Consider the following 18,896-nt stretch of genomic DNA (forward strand, 5'->3'; position numbering starts at 1 on the left):
CTGCCCCGCCCCTCACCGTAACTCCGCCCACTGGCCCGCCCTGGGGCTCCCGGCCATCCCGCGCTAACCCCGCTCCCGCCCGGTCCCTTCGTCGTAGCCCCACCCACCCGCCTGACAAGCTGGCTCCCGGCTATCAGACGCCAGCTCGCTCCTGGGCTTTATCGCTGATCCCGCCCACGAGGGGGCGGGCCTCCGTCAAACCTCACCTGGTGATTGGCCCCAGGAAGCACCGTTTGGCCCCCTCATTGGCCCGCGAGCCGGGTGAGCGGTGCGGAAACCTGCGGCGCGGGAACTTGGGGACAGCCGCGGAGGGTCGCGTTCCTGTGAGTTTCCCGGACTCGCCATGAGCTGCATCAACCTGCCCAACGTGCTGCCCGGCTCCCCCAGCAAGACCCGCGGCCAGGTCCAGGTGCAGGCGCCGGGGCGAGGTCGGGCGTGGGGGTCCTGGCATGCGGGGTCTGGGTCCGGCGGGGTCGGGGTCCGGCCGGTGCTCGGCGTCGTAGCAGGCCTCTAAGTGACCTCTCCTTCTCTCCTAGGTGATCCTCGGGCCCATGTTCTCAGGGAAAAGGTAGTGGCTTTGGGGGGCGGAAGTGGTCCGGGCGCCCTCCTCCGGAACCCCACCCTTCTCCCCAGGGACCCCGCTCGCCTCTTTGGGGTCCTCGTCCTCCTCCCCGGGGACCCCTCCCTGGCTACTGCCCCTTATAGACGAGCCGTCTAGATCTTTCCCGCCCCAGAATTCCCTCCCTCCCTTCCTGGAATCTTGTCCTGGAGGAAGCCCCCTCCCCCACCGTGTACACGCCCTTTCCTGGAGCTGGTCCAGGTGCACCTTCTCCCCGTCATTTTCCAGTTGTGACCACCGTGGGCAGGCCCTGGCGCTCCGCTGTACCCTATTCCATTTAAGGTGTGCCTCGCTTCTTTGTATGGCGAGGAGACAGGGTTATTTTCCATACCGAGGAGTCTGTGGGGCAGGGGAGCCCCAGCCCATCCTTATTTAGCCCTGTGGGGCTGCTCCAGAATATCTGGGTGGAGATTCTTGGCCCCAGAGGAAAAGTGCTTTCACTGCTACACCAAAAGCTTTGGTGACGTTAATTCTGCTGACTGCCCTGGAGGTAGGTCTGGGGAGGAGGTCATTTCCAGGTGCAATCAGCCAGCCCCACCTGCACCTTCCCCACCACATCCATAGGGTCCCTATGAGTGGGGAGGACTTGATGGATGGCAACCGTTTGTTTTTTTGTTTTGTTTTGTTGGTTCATGTCCAAAAAGAGTTCCCGCTCTTTCTTCTTAGCAGCTTTTCTACACTCAAGGAGTCCTGGTGGGCAACAGTTAGGCTCTCGGCTGCTAATGGAAAGGTTGGCAGTTTGAATCCACCAGCTGCTCTGCGGGAGAAAGACGTGGCAGTCTGTCTTCTGCTTTCCTAAAGATTACAGCCTGGGAAACCCTATGGGGCCGTTCTACTCTGTCCTGTAGGGTCCCTATGAGTCAGAAACAACTCAACTGCAACGGTTTGGTTTTGGTTTCCCACGCTCTCCCCGATGTCTTTCTGCCTGTAAACCACCAGTAGGCGGCGGGAGCTCAGCCCTTGGAAATGGGGTCCTTGGTCCCACAGGCTGTGGCCTCACCGGCCCTTTGCCCTTGCAGCACAGAGCTGATGAGACGGGTCCGCCGCTTCCAGATTGCACAGTACAAGTGCCTGGTGATCAAGTATGCCAAGGACACCCGCTACGGCAGTGGCCTCTCCACACATGACCGGTTAGTCCCTGCCTCCGCTTGCCCTGAGAGGTCCAGGGAAAATTCACTGGGCATAGAACATGTGGCCAGTGCGCTGATAATCAGTAATGCTGATGCCTGGCTTGAGACTTCAGAGCCGTGGTCCTCAGCCAGGGCAGTTACCCCCTGGGAAACATTGGGTGATGTCCAGAGACATTTTTGGTTGTCACAGCTGGGGTGGGGGAATGCTACTGGCCTCTGGCCTCTAGTGGGTAGAGGCCAGGGATGCTGCTCAACACCCTGTAATACCCAGAACATTCCCACAATGGAGAATTATCCGCCCAAATTCAATACCACTGAGGCTGAGAACTGCTGCTCTAGAATTTCCATCTATACAGAGGATGCAAACTGGTTTTGGTTGGCCTGCTCACTGGTTTTTGCCTTTTTTTTTTTTTTTTAGTTTGCTGGTCCTTAGCCACCTCCCTGTTGCCTGTGGCTTCATGCTTTCCCGTTGTGTTTATTTGCCTGACCCTGTAGACATTTCAGTCTGCAACCCCGGGTCTGTGGGTTACATTTAGTTCCATTTCTGCCTGTTCTTGGCAGCAGATTTGAGCCTGAGACACTCGGTCCCCTGGATGTGTCCACCTGAGCCCCCGTGGCACAGCTGAACCACACGCAGAGCTTGGGCCGCAGAGCCTGGTCCCGAGAACCCGGGGTGTGGCGTCAGGGTTGGAGCCTGTGGCTTCTGACTGCAGGTGGGTAGCGGAGTGGAGAAAGCCAGGACTTGGAGACGATGCCAGGGTTGAGTCCTGGGCTTCCACTTCCTGGCGGTGCTTCCTGAGTCTGCTTCCTCATCCCTGAAACGCAATGGTGGTGGCCGTGCCCAGGATGGGCGTGAGCGCCTGGGGAGGTCGGTGAGAACAGGGCAGGCAGCGCTGTACAAAGCTTAGAAGTGCAGCTTCTGGAGCCGCTCAGATCTGGGGTGCCATCCAAGCTCTGCCACATGGGTGAAAAAGCATCTCTATCATGGGTTGGTCGCAGACGGGGTCAGGCTGATGGCAATGACTGAGCACTTGGCAGGGACAACACACCAGAGCTAGGGCGACCTGCTGCCTCTGGTCTCTATTTTGGGGAGGGAAGAGGGAAGTTAAAATATACCAAGTACTGTTTAATGCTCTTCTTAGATCTTGAAATAAGATTATAGCAAGATGACAACTATGAGCTAAGTAGCAGTGGTGAAGTATTTTCTAAATACAGCTACAAGGAACCCTGGTGGTGCAATGGTTAAGTGCTCAGCTGCCAACCGAAAGATTGGTGGCGTGAACCCGCCAGCTGCTCCAAAGATTACAGCCTTGGAAACCCTATGGCGCAGTTCTACGCTGTCCCATAGGGTCTCTGTGAGTCGAAATCGACTGAGGGCACATAGCAACAACAAGCAGCTGCTGAGAAGCCAGGAAGCTAAGAGTTCTTCCTGAAGGTCAATTTAGGAATGAGGACGCAAAAAAACAACCTTGTAGAAAAACATGGAAGCTGTTTAGGAGGGCAGAGGCCCCAAAGAATGGATGGCTCTCCTTTTCACAACCTGCCCTGGCTGGGGGGTAGGGTGGGACCCAAAACACCCTGTGGTGGTGCTGGAGTCTTCTGTTCCCACTGTGTGCCAGGTGGTCCATCTGCACACGTGACTGCCATGTATGCAAAGGGTTCTCCTGCCAGGAAGTCCGCAGGAGCAGCGGTGTAACAGCAGGTCCAGCCCCAGCCCTGGAGCCAGACTAGTTTGCCTCCTGGACTTGGGGTTAGTAGCCGTGTAAACTTGGAGGAGTCCTTTGACCTGACTGCAGGAGCCGAAAGGAAAATCTAGGTCTAGGTCGTCACGCTGTGGGTGGGGCTCCAGGCTTACCCCTGCCGGAGCATATGGGGATATTTTAGGGTCTGGTGCTAACATTCTCACTTTGATGGGCCTCTTCCGCCATTGTAAGCTGCCGTCGAGTCAGCCTTCGATTCATGGGGACCCCAGGCACAACACAGCAAAGTGCTGCCCGGTCCTGCGCCATCCTCGTGATTGGTTGCGGGTCAGATTGTTGCGATGCGTAGGGTTTTCATTGACTGATTCGTGGAAGATCACCAGACCTTTCTTCCTCACGCCTCTTAGTCTGGAAGCTGCGGTCATAGCAGCATAGCAGCACGCAAGCCTCCACTGACAGATGAGTGATGGCTATGCACGAAGTGTGTTGGCTGGGAGTCAAACCCAGGTCTCCTGCATGGAAGGCAAGAATTTTACCACTGAACCACCTTTGCTCCTCCTTCCATTAATAAAAATAAAATATATATATATATATATCATGACTGCCTTGTTGTAAGACATATTATCCAAGCTGAGTTATATTTATTTATTTTCTTCTGATTTTTAAAAGAAATTAAAACATTTTCGTTGGCCCCTACAAGTATCCTTTACTCCTGGGCACTGTGCCTACCGCACCTGATGGAGAATCAACCTGTCTGCCCAGCCACCGGACAGAGGATAGAAGAGCTTTGAGTCTCAGTAGAGAATTATATTGGCATCACTAATTTCTAGTCCAAAGCAAAAAGTGAATATCTTTGTCAAATATCTGGGTTTTAGAGCAAGGGTTTCTATTCTTCCCAAATCCCCTCTTATAGGTGCCGACTCCTCCAAGCTCTGCTGGACAAACATCAGAGCCGGCTTTGCAGGGGGAGTAGTGGTCAAGATGCACCCTGGCTCTCTGGCTTCCACCTCCCCGGCTTTGCTCACGCTCTGGCTTTCCCTCCTCAGGAACACCATGGAGGCATTGCCAGCCTGCCTGCTCCGGGACGTGGTCCAGGAGGCCCTGGCCGTAGCCGTCATAGGCATTGACGAAGGACAGTTCGTAAGTTGGCTTGTCTTGGTGTCACTCTTCCTAGGAGTCCCCTCTCTGTCCCTGTATTTCCTCTGCTGGCTTAGAGGTTAATTGGTTCTATTTCTATCTTTTTAATAGTTACCCTTACACTTTTATACTTAAACAAGGTAAGTTAGCTTCCTTTAACAATTGGTGTTTGAATGCTGCTTCCTAGTTTCTGTGTTATCGTTGTATAGAATTTATTTTAACTTTTAAAAAATACGTAATATTTATTTTGTAGTGAGCAAAAAAATTAGATTTCTCAACACTGGTGGGCCCTGGTGGCTGCTAACTAAAAGGTTGGCAGTTCAAATCCACCAGCCACTCCTTGGAAACCCTATGGGGCAGTTCTACTCTGTCTTGTAGGGTCGCTATGAGTCAGAGTTGACTCAGTGGCAATGGGTTCGGTTTGGTTAACACTAGTGCACAGGGAATATTCTGTTTTGCTTGGCCCATTGTTGCTTTTCCTCATTCCTTATGAGTTTATTTTTCTTCTTGCGGAAGTACACCCTTTAGTAGTTCTCACAGCCAGGATGTGTAGATGAGAAGCTTCCTAGTCTTCCTAGTCTTTGTCTGAAAATGTCTTGACTTTGCTTCTGGTTTAAGTTGGGGAGCTGATGGTAGGTTGACCATTTTTTTTCCTTGTTGCTTTGAAAAAGTGCCAGCACTCATTGTTGCTAACAAGAAGGCTGCTATCAGTCTAATTGTTACTTTTCTGAGCGGGTAATCTGCCTATTCTCCCTCAGAATAATAAAAAAAGCTTCATTTTTATCCCGTTTTGTATGTGGTATACCTTTTAAATCTGTTCTTTAATTGCTTAAGCTATGGTGTTTTCAGTCATCTCACATGTATGTAAAAGCTGGACAGTGAAAAAGGGAGATTGGAGGAGAATTGACGCATTTGAATTGTGTTGGCAAAGAATATTGAATATACCGTGTATTGCCGGAAGAACAAACAAACCTGCCTTGGAGAAAGTACAGCCATAATGCTTCTCGAAAGGGAGAATGACGAGATTTCATTTTGCTTAATTTGGACACGTCATCAGGAAAGACCAATCGCTAGAAAAGGATGTCATGTTTGATAAAGTTAGAGGGTCAACAAAAACGAGGGAAACCTTCCATGAGATGGATTGACACAGTGGCTGCAACAATGGGCTCAAACATGCCAACAACGATTGTAAGAATGGCGCAGGCCTGGACAATGGTTCGTTCTGTTATGCATATCAGGAGCCTTGGTAGTGCAACAGTTATGTGCTCAGCTACTGATGGAAGGATGGCGGTTCAGACCACCTAGTGGCTCCGCAGAAGAAAGACCTGGCTATCTGCTCCTATAAAGGCTATAGCCTAGAAAACCCCATGGGGTGATTCTACTCTGCCACATGGAGTCACTATGAGTTGGATCCAACTCGATGGCAACTAGCAGCTACTACTTCGCTGTCTTAGTCAAGTGCTGTCATTACAGAAATACCACAAATGGATGGCTTTAACAAAGAGAAATTTATTTCCTCATGGTAAAGTAGGCTAAAAGTCCAAATTTTAGGTATCAGCTTCAGAGGAAGACTTTCTCTGTTGGCTTTGGAAGAAGGTCCTTGTCCTCAATCTTCCCCTGGGCAAGGAGCTTCTCAGGCGCAGGGACCCCAGGTCCAAAGGACGCGCTCTGCTCCTGGTACTGCTTTCTTGGTAGTATGAGGTCCTCAACTCTCTGCTTGCTCCCCTTTCCTGTTATCTCTTGAGAGATAAAAGTTGGTGCAGGCCCCACCCCCGGGAAACCCCCTTAATACTGGAACAGGGAGGTGACCTGAGTAAGGGTGATGTCACAATCCTAACCTAATCCTCTTAACATAAAATTACAATCACAAAATGGAGGACAACCACACAATACTGGGAATCATGGCCTAACCAAGTTGATACACACATTTTGGGAGGACAGAATTCAATCCATGACATTAGGTATGACCTCATGTTAACTGATAACATCTCGAAGACCCTATTTACAAACAAAGTCACATCCCCAGGTCCAGGGGTTAGGATTTCAACATCAATTTTGGGGGACATAATTCAGCCCAGAACACATGATCACATCCGCTGTGGGAGCCAGGAGAGTGAGCAGGGGCCCTTAGCCGCTCATTTATTCACCCCAGAAGTTTTGTTTGTTTTTTGGTGAATGGTTAGCAGCCCTTGCCCACCCTTCTGCCAGGTTTCCAGTGCAGAATCAGGTGGCTCACGCAGTAATACCCTACAGGGACATTACAGCTAAGTCCTCCCCTGGTCAGTCCTGGCATTCTGGCCCTGCCATTCTCACCCTAACCAAAACAAACTGAACCCTTTGCCGTCGAGTCGGTGCCAACTCATAGCGACCCTGCTGGACAGAAAGAACTGCCCCATAGGGTTTCTGAGGCTGTAAATCTTTACGGAAGCAGACTGCCACATCTTTCTCCTTCAGAGCAGCTGGTGGATTCAAACCACCAGGCTTTCAGTTAGCAGCTGAGTGCTTAACCACTGTCCCACCAGGGCTCCTTCATATTCTCACCCACCATCCTGTATTACAGAAGCTACAGCCCTGACCTGTGTTCCTAGGGTGAGCCTGACCAGCCCCCTACCCTCCTGGCGTATTTTCCTTGCGAGAATGGACTCCCTGCCTCCAGTGCCTGCTCTGGGCCCCAGGCCACCCATCACTGTCACCATCACATCTGCTCCCCCATGTGGGTGGGTCCAGTCCACTTCTGATCCACAGAAACAATGACCACACAGTATTTTCTTTTGAGCACAGCTGTGCCTGGGTGATGCTCAACTACTAACCTAGAGGTTGGCAGTTCAGACCTACCCAGTGGTGCCATGGAACAAAGACCTGGCAGTCTTATTCTGTAAAGATTACAGCCAAGAAAACCCTATGGAGGAGTTCTATTCTGTAACACATGGTGTCACCATGAGTTGGGATCAACTGGACGGCAGTGGGTTTGGTTCGGTGGATTAACTTCTCATATACACTCACACACACACGTGGACATTTATAGTTTCTTTTGTTAAAGGCGTTCCAGGCAAGAAGGTGAGCTTGGGGTAGGCACGGGTCAGGCAGCTCTTTCCTTTCTCTTCTAAACTGTGGTCTCAGAATGGATGTGTGGATATTGGATCAGCCTTTGGGGTCTGGCCCTCAGAAGCAGGAAGCTTGGAACCTATTGTTGTGACTTGCTGGACAGCCTTCTCTCCTGACCTAGGCTAAGCACGTTGACAGAGGCCAACCCAGACCCCTCAGACAGGGACTTATCTGTCTACTTCCTCCCTGGTGAGTAAGTAAAACTTTAGTTCATTCAATAAGTATTTAGTATTCCCACTATCGTAGGGTCACTATGAGTCAGACTGACTGGACGGCAACGGGTTTGGAGTTTTTTTGGTTTATTCCCAAGATTTAAAAAAAAAAAAGTTACCATTCTTCCATTCTGTCCTAGCTTCTCAAGGCTGTTATTCTCTACAAGAAATTCAGGGTCTACCTCTGAGCAGTACCTTCAACCTTACCTCTAGGGAGGACAGGCAGACTGCAGCGAGGCTGAAGCAGTAATTGATAAAGAAGCTGCTGTCACTTGGATTGGCCAGGAGGGGGAAGTTGGTGTTTTCTGACTTGGACAGTGTTCGTGCTTCATCTATTCAGATCTGATTTCTTTTTCTCTTGATCCATCTATCACAGCCACAAAGTTGTTGGTGTTGATGTTCTGTGAAATTGTTCATGTTCAACAGAACATCAAGGCCCAGCTGAGTGGCAGGCTGGCTCCCAGAATACTTGACATTTTAGTGCATATCCTTCTAGTCTTCATGCGTGTATTTTTTTATATATTGGGCTCGTGTCACATGCTGTGACCACTTTTCCATGCCAGCAAATGCCCGTCCTTGGCATCATTTTTTAATAAGTACTCAGTATTTTCTTTTATGGGTATACTATTTCTTATTTAAGATAGTAGTATATGATATTTAATGGGAGAGGGGTGGCTCAGCGGTAGAACTCTCATCTTTCAAGTGGGAGACCCAGGTTCAATTCCCAGCCAATGCGCCTCGTGCGCAGCCACCACCCGTCCGTCTGTGGAGGTTTGTGTGTCGCTGTGATGCTGGACAGGTTTCAGTAGCGCTTCCAGACTAAGACAGACTAGGCAGAAAGGCCTGCGATCTACTTCTGAAAATCAGCCAATGACAACCCTACGGAGTTGAACGGAATAACTTTTTATATAACTTCTTAACTACCTTTGACTAAAAATCGGCACAGAGCCGGTTTATATGAAGCAGAGGCTGAATAGATCTCCATTTTCCACCTTCCCCACTATTTCTGACATCATGGCACTCTCTCTACTGGGTCCAATGATTCACTGCAACTTCCACAAACTCACAGACTCACCATGGCTGCGGTAACAACTTCCACAAACTCACAGACTCACCATGGCTGCGGTAACAACTTTACTGTAAGGGAAGGATGTAAGCAACAAATGAAGATATACATACGGGGAGGTCCAGGAGGGGCCCCAGCACAGGGCTTCAACATCTCAAGGGAGAATAGATACTCTCAAACGCTCCGGGACGTCTCTCTTGGGCCGCCATGCCCTGGCCAGTGCAGCTTAGCTCGGCTCCACTCCGCTGCTGTCCTCTGGGCCTGCTGGTTGTCTCTGCTGCTTCGGGAACCATCACTGCTGGGCTACAGCTCTAAGTGTGTTACAGCTCTTTTACCTGATTTTGGAAGGGTTACCAGCGCAGGGTCTCTATGTCCAAATGGACATGCCACTCTTCTCAACTCTCAGCGATGGAACACCCAAAAATCTGTTTCAGCTCTTTATATAGGGTATTTCTTGTCAGTTTCAAGGTGGGGTCTTCCTAGCCTGGATGGGAGGCCAGCAAATCATCAATTACCCAGGAAATGTCAACGAACTTGGGAAACCCTCTCCCAAGTTGTTCTGTTCCACAAACCCAGGACAAAAGGCCACATAAAAGAACCCATTGCACTGATCACGGGGATGGCACAGAAACAGGCATTGTTTGGTTCCATTGTGCAGGGCGTCATCGTGTGCTGGGACCAGCTCAACTCCAGCTAACAACGTCGGACACTTAAAGGCTGCGATAAACATCTGCAGACATACGTCTTTGAGCCCTGGTAGTGCAGTTGTTAAGAGCTACGGCTGCTCACCAAAAGGCTGGCAGTTCGAATCCACCAGCCATTCCTTGGAAACCCTTTGGGGCAGTTCTGCTCTGTCCTATAGGGTCACTATGAGTCAGAATCGACTTGATGGCAACCGGTTTTTGGTGTGCTATCGACAGCAACTAACAACAGCCATCTAAGGTATTGGGATTTATCTACTAAGTGGAGTTGCGAGGTCAAAGGGCCAATCATTCAGTGCTTTTTCAGCTTGTACCATGTGGTGGCATTGTCCTCGGGGCTGGGGATACAAGCTGGAGCCTCTGCCCTCGAGCTGGCATTCTATTTAGGGGAGGAAAAGTCACAGTATGCCAGGTGGTGACAACTGCTATGGATTAGAGGGGAGTGGGATGTGCCTTGCATGACATGGTCAGAAAGGCTGAAGGAAGGTGAGGGGGTGAGCCCAGCGTGGCTTGGGGAGTAGAAAGGAAGCCCATCTGGCAAGAGCCAGGGAGGCAGAGGGAGCCATGTCCAGGGCCGCAAGGTGGCAGGCAGGCCAGTAAAGACTGGAATGCACCCTGTGGGAGACGAGAAGCCATTGGAGGGTGGCGCCATCTGAGGAGAATGTACTGCAGGGGCCAGATGTCAACGTGGGGACAAGTTAGGCCTTTGCAGGAATCCCCAGAGAGAAGGGTGGTTTGTCGGGGGGCAGGGGGCGTTGATAGACGACACCCATTCTGTTTTCATTGCATCTTTTTCAGCGCTAATATGGCTAACTCCTTCCGTGTCGATTTTTTCTGTTTTGATTCCATGTTTTTATTTCTCCTTTTATAAATTACTTTTTTTTTTTTTTTAGGAATTCCACCCATTTTTCCCTTGATCCATTTTTTTAATGTGTTGGAAATAACTGGTGCCTTTTTCACGTGGTATAAATATCTCCCTCCAGTTTACGCGCCTTTGGGTCTTGTCGGTGCTGTTTGCTTTGTCTTCGACCATTCAGAATTTTACGGTTTACCCGGTCTAATCCTTCACCACCGTCCCGGTGTTTCTGCCTTTGGGACCACAGAGGTGATGTGTGAATATTAGCGTGTGTCCATGTGGTGGGGGCTCACCCAGGGCGGAGTCAGGGCCCATTCCGGCACCTGGCCATTCACCGGCCCTTGCAAGATGGTAAAGGAGGTAGACATGTGTCCCCAAGGACAAGAACATCCCCACTTCCAACCCACACACAGGACCAGTCTACATATGTAAAAACGACCGACTGAAGGAGATGAGGTTGGCTGGGAAAATTCATTAAAGGATTTGTTTTAAGTAGCAGCCTTTCCCTGGGCTGCTTAAAAATGAAATTTGATTTGTGAAGTGTGACCTTTTCTGCAGGCCTATATTTAGAAGGACATGCCTGTCATCCTGTGCATGAACAGCCAGTGGGGCCCCTGTCCCTTCCTAAGGCATTACCCAGCACACCTGGAAAACACGAGGCAGGAACAACAGGTCATCTACCAGCCAAATTGCGTGTGGAGAAACCTGTGAGAGCCAGAACTTGACGGACCGCTGTATTTTTCTGGTTCTAACAAGTTTTTTTTCTGTCGCTCTCTATTAGTGGAAAATATTTTCATTTTCCTTCTCTGGCAGGTTTCCGTCTTACACAGGTCCCGGCTTTTGCAGGTTTTACTGTGTATTAAATGATCTGAGCGCCTTTAGTCATTAAGCAACACCGAGGGCCTTCCTTGCCATTCTTAGGTGACGAAACAGGTTTGGAAATGTTACTTCATTGCCAAGGTCCTACAGCTAGTAGGTGCAAGAGTGGCGTTCAACCCCAAGGTGGCGTGCTGTCCCAGAGCTTTTGAGCACTATGGGTGTGAGACTGCCTTCAGCCGGCCATGTGGTCTGGTTAGGTGTCCTGGGTGCTGGGCCACAGAGCAGAAACAGTCTGCCATGGACAGCTGGCTGACTGGCATGGGGTCTGTGCAATTGGGACCACATACGGTCCTCACAGTGGGAGTGGGTGCAGACCCGCCTCTGGGTGGGAGGGTTAGAGCTCCACTGACCCGGCAGGTCTTCATGGCTTCAGGAAGCTGCTGCTCAGGGGTGGGTGGTCACCCCTCTTCTCTGCCCTCCTTCCCAGTTCCCCGACATCGTGGAGTTCAGTGAGACCATGGCCAATGCTGGGAAGACTGTGATTGTGGCTGCCCTGGATGGAACCTTCCAGAGGAAGGTAAGGCATCTCATCCAGGTCTTGGGATGGGATGTGGGGAGGAGGCCAGGGCAGCCACAGGGCAGTGGCCAAAGACAGCCTAATCCACCCTCTGGGTGACCAGGGCTCAAGCAGTACCAAGCTGCTCAGACCAGGCCTTAGCAGCCCAGGGGCTCGGATAAGCCACAGCAGCCCGTTAGCCTGCCCAGGAGTGAGTCTGTCCCAGACAGATGCTGGTGACTGTAGCCAGGTGCTTTGAATTGGCCGAGGCACAGATGATGCAGTTAGGGAAGAGCAAGGTCAAGGCAAACTCTCGGCTTGAGTGCTCATGAATCAAAGGGTTAGAAGAACAGCCCACCTGGTGGGACGGGCAGCCTCACTTGCCATTTTTCCGGGACCTGCAGGCTTTTGGGAGCATCCTGAACCTGGTGCCGCTGGCCGAGAGCGTGGTGAAGCTGACGGCCGTTTGCATGGAGTGCTTCCGTGAGGCTGCCTACACCAAGAGGCTGGGTGCTGAGAAGGAGGTACCCCTCTGCCTTCTCCTGGGAGGAGGGGGTGGGTGCTGAGGAGGTACCCCTCTGCCATCCCCTGGGGGGCAGGGGGTGGGTGCTGAGAAGGAGGTACCCCTCTGCCTTCTCCTGGGGGTGGGTGCTGAGAAGGAGGTACCCCTCTGCCTTCTCCTGGGGGGTGGGGGTAGGTGCTGAGAAGGAGGTACTCCCTCTGCCTTCTCCCAGGGGGGCGGAGGGGGCACGGAGGGTCCCAGCCCTTCATGCCTGCCTGTGTCCCTGTGGCCAGGTGGAGGTGATAGGAGGAGCAGACAAGTACCACTCGGTGTGCCGCCTCTGCTACTTCAAGAAGGCCTCCAGCCAGCCACCAGGGCTGGACAACAAGGAGAACTGCCCAGTGCTGGGGAGGCCGGGGGAAGCAATGGGCGTCCGGAAGCTTTTTGCCCCCCAGCAGGTCCTGCAGTGCAGCCCGGCCCACTGAGGGGGGCCTGAGGAACCCTTCCCAGGGCCCCCCGCCTGCCCCCTGCCCCCTAGCAGGTGCCCGCCTCCACACACCGCAAGGCCTTCTGACAAGGAAGTCCTGGGGCCAGACAGGGCTTTGCCGCTTGTTGAACTCAACACACTATGAGAAGTGGCCTTTCCCCGCTGGGCGTGTTCATATCCCGGCACCCCACACGCCACGGCCCTTCTTAGTTCCCTTCCCTGCTGCCGTCCACTGGCCCTCCTCTGAGCCTCCTCTTCCTCTGGGGTGAGAGCAGAGCTCCGCGCTCTTGTGACATCTGAGCTGCTGGCCTTTTCCCCATTTGTGGCTTTCTGTTGAGTTTCTGTTCTTGCTGGGAAGTCCGAGCCCCAGCACCTCTGTCTGGCTAGGGCACGCCTGTCTGGCACCAAGATGCCCGCCCTCTGAGGAGGGCCCTCTTACTTCCCTTCCTACACTTAGTGCTCGTTTTCCCCAGAACGGTGGCTTCCTTCCCCAGGTGGCACTCATCCGCCAGGGCTCAGACCTGGGGCGTGTGGCTGGTGCAGGGGCCAAGATCCTTCTGCTGCATTGATGAAATTAATAATAATAAAACTGAAGTAACTGTTCGGTGCAGGCACGGTTCGCTTTAACCTCGCAGGCCTCTGCGCTGCAGAGAAAACTTGGGGTTCCCCAGGTTGGCCTGCAGGTGACCCCAGCGTGATGGGGTGGGGGGCTTCTCTCCTGACCCTTTTCTGTATTACCAACAAAGCCCCAGGAAGTGGATCTTATAAGAGCGACCACCTGTCTTTCTGCCTGGGTGGGTTTCAGGACAAAATGGGTGAATGGAGGCACACAAGGCCCAGGTTGGAAAAAGACCTGCAGTGGGTGCTGCCAGCTGGGCTGTGAGGTCAGGTTTTGTTTGTGAAATAGACACTTGGCAGTTCAGGAGCCAAGAAGACATGGCTTAGCTGCGCCTCGGAAAATGGGCTGTGGACCTGCTGGGGTGGGGGTGGGGTGGCAGCCGGGCCCGCAGGGGGAGCCGGGGTTGTGCCCACCTGTGCCTGGTGCAGAGGGGGGTGCTCCAGGATGGACTCCCCGTCCCCAGCCCCCCTTCCCTCGGCCATATTCTAGGTTGCTGGTCATTTATCCAAACCTTAGCTACAGACCGGGGACCTTCTGGAAGTGGGGGTCTGGCGTCTGGGGGAGGCTGCACTCCTGCACAGGATGGCCATGCAACGTGGTCGGTGCGGAGAAGGCACCAATCCCTGTAATTCACGGGACCGGTTGCGGGGGGGAGGCGGCTTTATTCATTTGCACCCAGGCTTTTGAAACCATTTGGGTCCACTGTGCCTCTTGTTACTCAAAGGGGGAAGCCGGGGCTTGCTTCGGGGCCCTGATCTCCCTGGGGTGTCCTGGGCCCAGTCCTTGTGTGTCCTGGGCTCAGTCCTTGTGTGTCCTGGGCCCAGTCCTTGTGTGTCCTGGGCCCAGTCCTTGTGTGTCCTGGGAAGGGCTCGGCAGTGTGAAGCCATGCTGCAGAGAAGCAGAGGTCTGGCCCCCTCATCATTCCCCATGGCGCCCCTCACTCTGCTAGGATAGGAGTAGGGAGGGAAGGGGTATTCCCCAAATTCAGGAAGAGGCAGCAGGACCCTGGCACTGCAGGCCGGGAGAATTGGCCTGGTGACCGCTGAGCACAATTGCTATTTTGAGAAGCTGATGGAGGGTGATTTGAGGAGTGAGACCCCAGATAGCCAGGGCAGTGGTGGACATCCTGGGGGGACACCTCCATGCTCTGAATGAAACTCCACAAAGCCACCCCAGGACTGCCCAGCAGAATTTACTTCTCCCACCCCTAGGCTGAGACCCCCCCCCCCCGCCTCCAGTGGAAGGAGATTACGAATGAGAAAACCATTTATTCCTTCTCCAAACAAGCCTAACCTCCCAAGGGCAGAATTTCCCCAGGGCTTTCCAGTACATTGAGAGGGTCCGTGGGCGGGTGCATGTTCCCACACTTCAGAACCAAGAGTTGCCGAGTATTTACATAAAGCTGGGTGTCGTCGGTCAGGCAGAGCCCCTCCCTGCTGCCAGGGGTGGGCACCAGCAGCACCCACACCTTTCTCCTCCATAGCAGGAAGGTGCCCAGAGGCAGTTGGCACAGGGTGGTGACCCCAGAGCCAGAGTGAGTAGGCAATACAGCAGCAGCCATGGCCCTGGGGGCAGGGCAAGGGGGCGGGGGCTGCTCACTCCAGAACAGGCGGGGGCATGCAACCTGGGCAGGTGGGGGTAACAAACCTGAGTGAGGGGCGAGAAGGGGAAAGGAGGCTCAGAGCCCAGCACCTCTGTCTTTGGCAGAGAACCCCAGTAACTGCAGTCACAAGGCCCTGACTGTGGCTCAGCTCCTTGGGGGCTGGCAGAAGCTAAGGCACTCGTCAAACAGCAGGAAGAGAGGGCACCGTCCTACTAGCTACTCCATGCGTGGAGGTGGGGGGACAGGGACATTAGAAGCAACAAGAACACACTCCTAGCTAAAAAAAAACCCTTGTCTAAAAAATGCCCTTGAGGAGTGAGTGGGTGTGCAGCTGGGAAGCCCCTTCCTGCACAAGGCACTTTGGCACGCCTATGGCAGCCAGGTGAGGAGGCAGGTGGGTCTCTGGCAGGCATAAGGCAAGAGACAAACCTCGTGGGAAAAGTCCAGGATTGGGGGGATGGCCCCAGGCGCCTCCCCGCTTCCCTTATCAATCCCACTGCCACTCAGTACACAGGGGGCGGCTGGTAGCCCTCAGTGGTCTCGGCATTCTGGGTGAAGGGCGGCTGCTGGTAGGTGTCCACAGAGCCCGGGTAGGAGGCATAGGCCGTGCTGGGATCGGGAGAGGGGTCCACGTAGTTCTGGATGTTCTGGAGGAAGTCATCCACCCCAGCCTTGTAGCGCTGGTAAGCCAGGTAGGCCAGCGCACCCTGCGGGACACCCGAGGTTTGGTCCAGGGTATGGGCAAAGAGGGGCCCCCAGCCCTCCACCACCCCTCACCAACCACACCCCATGAGCCTGCCCATCTGGCCCACCTACCCAAGAAAAGATGGAGAAGAAACTGAAGGTGATGGCCGCACGGGCCGAGTCGGCACCCACCAGCACTTCGTGGGGCTTGGTGGCTGCCCACTGGTCGGTGAGGAAGCAGAAGCCAACAAACCACAGGAAGGTCCAGAGAGCTGGGGAGAGGAAGGGAAGGATCAGCCCCGTGAGGAGACAGGGGCTTTCCGGGGACCCTGGGGGAACTCCTGGGGGGAAGGAGGCCCTAGGCAGGGATCCCCCGAAGGAAGCTGGCTGATGCAAAAGCTGGGGGGTGAAAGGGGGACGACGTGATTCCAACTCAGGGAAGCCTCGTTGCAGAGCCCCGCTTTCACTACTGGACACCAGGGCATTTTAGCAAACGGGCAGAAACGTGCATGTGCAAGCCTGGGGTAGGAGACCCAAGCAGAGCCGGCCACGCGAGCGGGCTCGGGGGTCTGGGCCAGGAGCGCGGTCATGGAGCTCTAGGGCTTCAGAAACACAGTCTGGGATCACCTCCACTCCGGTTCACCTCCCAAGTCCAAACGGAGATGCCCCAGGGAGGTACCTGAGAAGAGCAGGTCGCTGATGACCAAGTACTTGCGGTCAGTGGCGTTGCTGATCTGGGGGAAGTAGGTGTCTACCACGAAAAAGAAGGCGGAGGCCAGGAAGGCCAGGACGCCAATGGCCGCACCATAGCGGCAGGCATCCTCATTCTGGTTGAACACGCAGTATCTCTGCTGAGAATGGTGGGCGTTGCTGTATCCCTCGCCGAAGATGCAGGCAAACACGATCAAGGCAAAGACCTGGGGGGACAAGGACCATGCAGTCGGGCTGAGCTATGGGACACCTGCCTCTCCCCGAGTTCCCCTTTGGGAACACGGCATAGAACCCCTTCGGAACTTGCCAGGTGAGCTGGTGAACAGACTGCTTCCTGGGGCACTCTCCTCCCCACACTTTTCAGGAAAATGCCAGAACTCAATGCCTTCCCAGCCAGGCTGCCCAGGGATCTCAGTAGAACTGACCTGCCCCCGCCAGAGATATGGATTAAGAGCAACCCCACCCTCAATGCACCCCCACTTTGAGTGAGTTTTAAACACCATGGCCACAAAGTCATAGGAGCCCAGATTTCTAGTCTGACCCCCTCATCAGGCATCCAAGTCACCTCAACAGCACCCACCCTCTGCCTGACTCCCCCCATCCAGGTGATGAAACTGCCACCTCTGGGAAAAGCCCTGTCAGTGGGCAATCTGACTGGACCCTGAGCTAAAACCAGGGTCTGGGGCCCACCTCCTGGACCTGCTTCTACCTCACGGAGCTCCCTTGGGCCCTCCAGCTCGCAGGGAGGGAGCCAGCTGCTCCAGGCTAGAACCCTGTTTGTCGAGCTTGCTTCCTGCAAGGACTTCTGGACTCTGGCACCCGTCTGACTCAAGGCACCCCAGCCTATCTCTTACCTCGGGGTCAGTCCAGCCTGCACCTGCTGCTCTGAGCAGCAGGCCTGGGGCACAGCCCTGCAATCAGACCCAGGGGGTAGGGTCCACCAACCAGAACTCTTGGAGGGGTTCCAGCTCCTTGGCTACAGCCCCATGCCTCCTGTCCCCTCCCGAGACTTAGGGCCACTGCCTGTTGCCCCCCACCTCAGCAGATGTGGACTGACTGTAGGCTCCCTCTGCCTGCCCCTGCCAGGTCCCTGCCCAGCCTGCTCTCCCTAGGGTATTCCCAATAGGGCGCCCAGGCTGGCAGTCACAAGCCCCACCCCCAGATGGTGATGGAGCCGGAACTCTGGGATGCTGGTGCACTGTGTCCAGCTGACTCCTGGCACTGCCATCCCAACCCTGGGGGCATCTCCCGCTTGGGCACAGCCCCCCCCAGGGACAGAGACGGTCAGGACCCACCGGGTGGGAGGAGGGGCCGGTGGGTGCTACAGGGGCACCCTGGAGGCTTCAGCCCAGGCAGGCACAGCAGGACCCCCTCTGATGCCCACCGCTAAAACCTCCAGCTTTAGCCACGGAAGTCCAAGGTCATGACCCCCCCTCCCCAGAACCTCGTGTTGCCGGCTGGCCCCATTTACGGGAAGGGGGTACATGCTGGGTCACCAGATCTGGCGTGAGGATAAGGGGCCTTTGGCCTGCTCTGGAAAGAAAAGGAGATGCCGGTTCAGGGGCCAGACACCTCCCTTACACCCCCCCACCCTTCGCGCCCCTCAAGTGGCTTCGGAAAGCCCCTTCCTGGTGAATTCCCCAAACTAGAAGTCGTGGCGTGCGGGCCACCTGTCCTGGAGCGCCCCCAAACTCCTCCCATTGCCAGCAGGGCGACGGGTTAATCCCCGCGGCGTCTCGCGGCCACGCGGCGTGGTGGGGCTGTGGGGGGGTTAGGGGGCCCGAGACCAGGACCGGGAGTCCAGACCCAGGAGGAAGTAGTGGGGGCCTGGACCGGGGTGGTGGTGTCTGGACTCAGGAAGGGGGGGCGGCGGGGCCCGGGACCAGGGTGAGAAATCCGGACCCAGGGAGAAGGTGGCGGGGTCCCAGACGAGGGGTCCGGACCGGGGAGAGGGGTGGTGGCTGGACGGGGTGGGGCCCGGGACGGAGACAGGCGCGGCCCGCTGCCCCCCGCGGCCCAGCACGCCGCCTCCCGGATCCGGGCCCCCGGGGGCGGGCCGCCACCTGTCGCGCCCAGAGGCCCGCAGGCCGGTAGTGGCTGCCGCCCGCACGCCCCGCGCCCCTTCCGCCGCTCACCGTGCACAAGGCGCGCACCACGACCTGCGGCTGCGACAGGAAGCGCCGCAGGTCGAAGGAGCCGCCCGCCTTGGCCGCGCCGTAGGCCCCGCTCTCCATGTCGCCGTCGCCGTCGCCGTCGCCGTCGCCGAACTCCGAGGAGCAGCCGGGCGGCTCCGGCCCCTCCCGCCCGCCGGGGGCGTGGCCAGCGCCCCAGGGACCGGGGCAAAGTGCCGGCCTCGGGAGTGACGGGGACCTCTGGGGCGCTGGCGCGC

The 18,896-nt window shown here is 55.0% G+C and overlaps 2 protein-coding genes across 3 annotated transcripts; one reads left to right on the forward strand and one right to left on the reverse strand.

Moving 5' to 3' along the window:
• The first annotated feature begins 226 nt into the window (after positions 1 to 226).
• TK1 (thymidine kinase 1) lies at positions 227 to 13,500 on the forward strand. Of its 2 annotated transcripts, XM_003417230.4 has the most exons (7): positions 231 to 409; positions 537 to 568; positions 1,639 to 1,749; positions 4,496 to 4,589; positions 11,833 to 11,922; positions 12,306 to 12,425; positions 12,697 to 13,500. In XM_003417230.4, the coding sequence occupies exons 1-7, from the start codon at positions 344 to 346 to the stop codon at positions 12,886 to 12,888; spliced, it is 705 nt and encodes a 234-aa protein (XP_003417278.1). In that variant the 5' UTR covers positions 231 to 343; the 3' UTR covers positions 12,889 to 13,500. The 2 variants fall into 2 exon arrangements, with proteins under 2 accessions (XP_010595222.1, XP_003417278.1); XM_010596920.3 differs by lacking the exon at positions 1,639 to 1,749 and having other exon boundaries at positions 227 to 409.
• Positions 13,501 to 14,762: 1,262 nt separating this feature from the next.
• Positions 14,763 to 18,772, reverse strand: SYNGR2 (synaptogyrin 2). The gene is made up of 4 exons (XM_064270674.1): positions 18,643 to 18,772; positions 16,476 to 16,713; positions 15,929 to 16,068; positions 14,763 to 15,819 (listed from the first exon to the last, which is right to left on the reverse strand). Exons 1-4 carry the CDS (start codon positions 18,739 to 18,741, stop codon positions 15,616 to 15,618), a joined length of 681 nt encoding a protein of 226 aa, XP_064126744.1. The 5' UTR covers positions 18,742 to 18,772; the 3' UTR covers positions 14,763 to 15,615.
• Positions 18,773 to 18,896: the final 124 nt, after the last annotated feature.

The sequence above is a fragment of the Loxodonta africana genome, chromosome 18 (assembly GCF_030014295.1).
Source record: "Loxodonta africana isolate mLoxAfr1 chromosome 18, mLoxAfr1.hap2, whole genome shotgun sequence".
Taxonomy (NCBI): domain Eukaryota; kingdom Metazoa; phylum Chordata; class Mammalia; order Proboscidea; family Elephantidae; genus Loxodonta; species Loxodonta africana.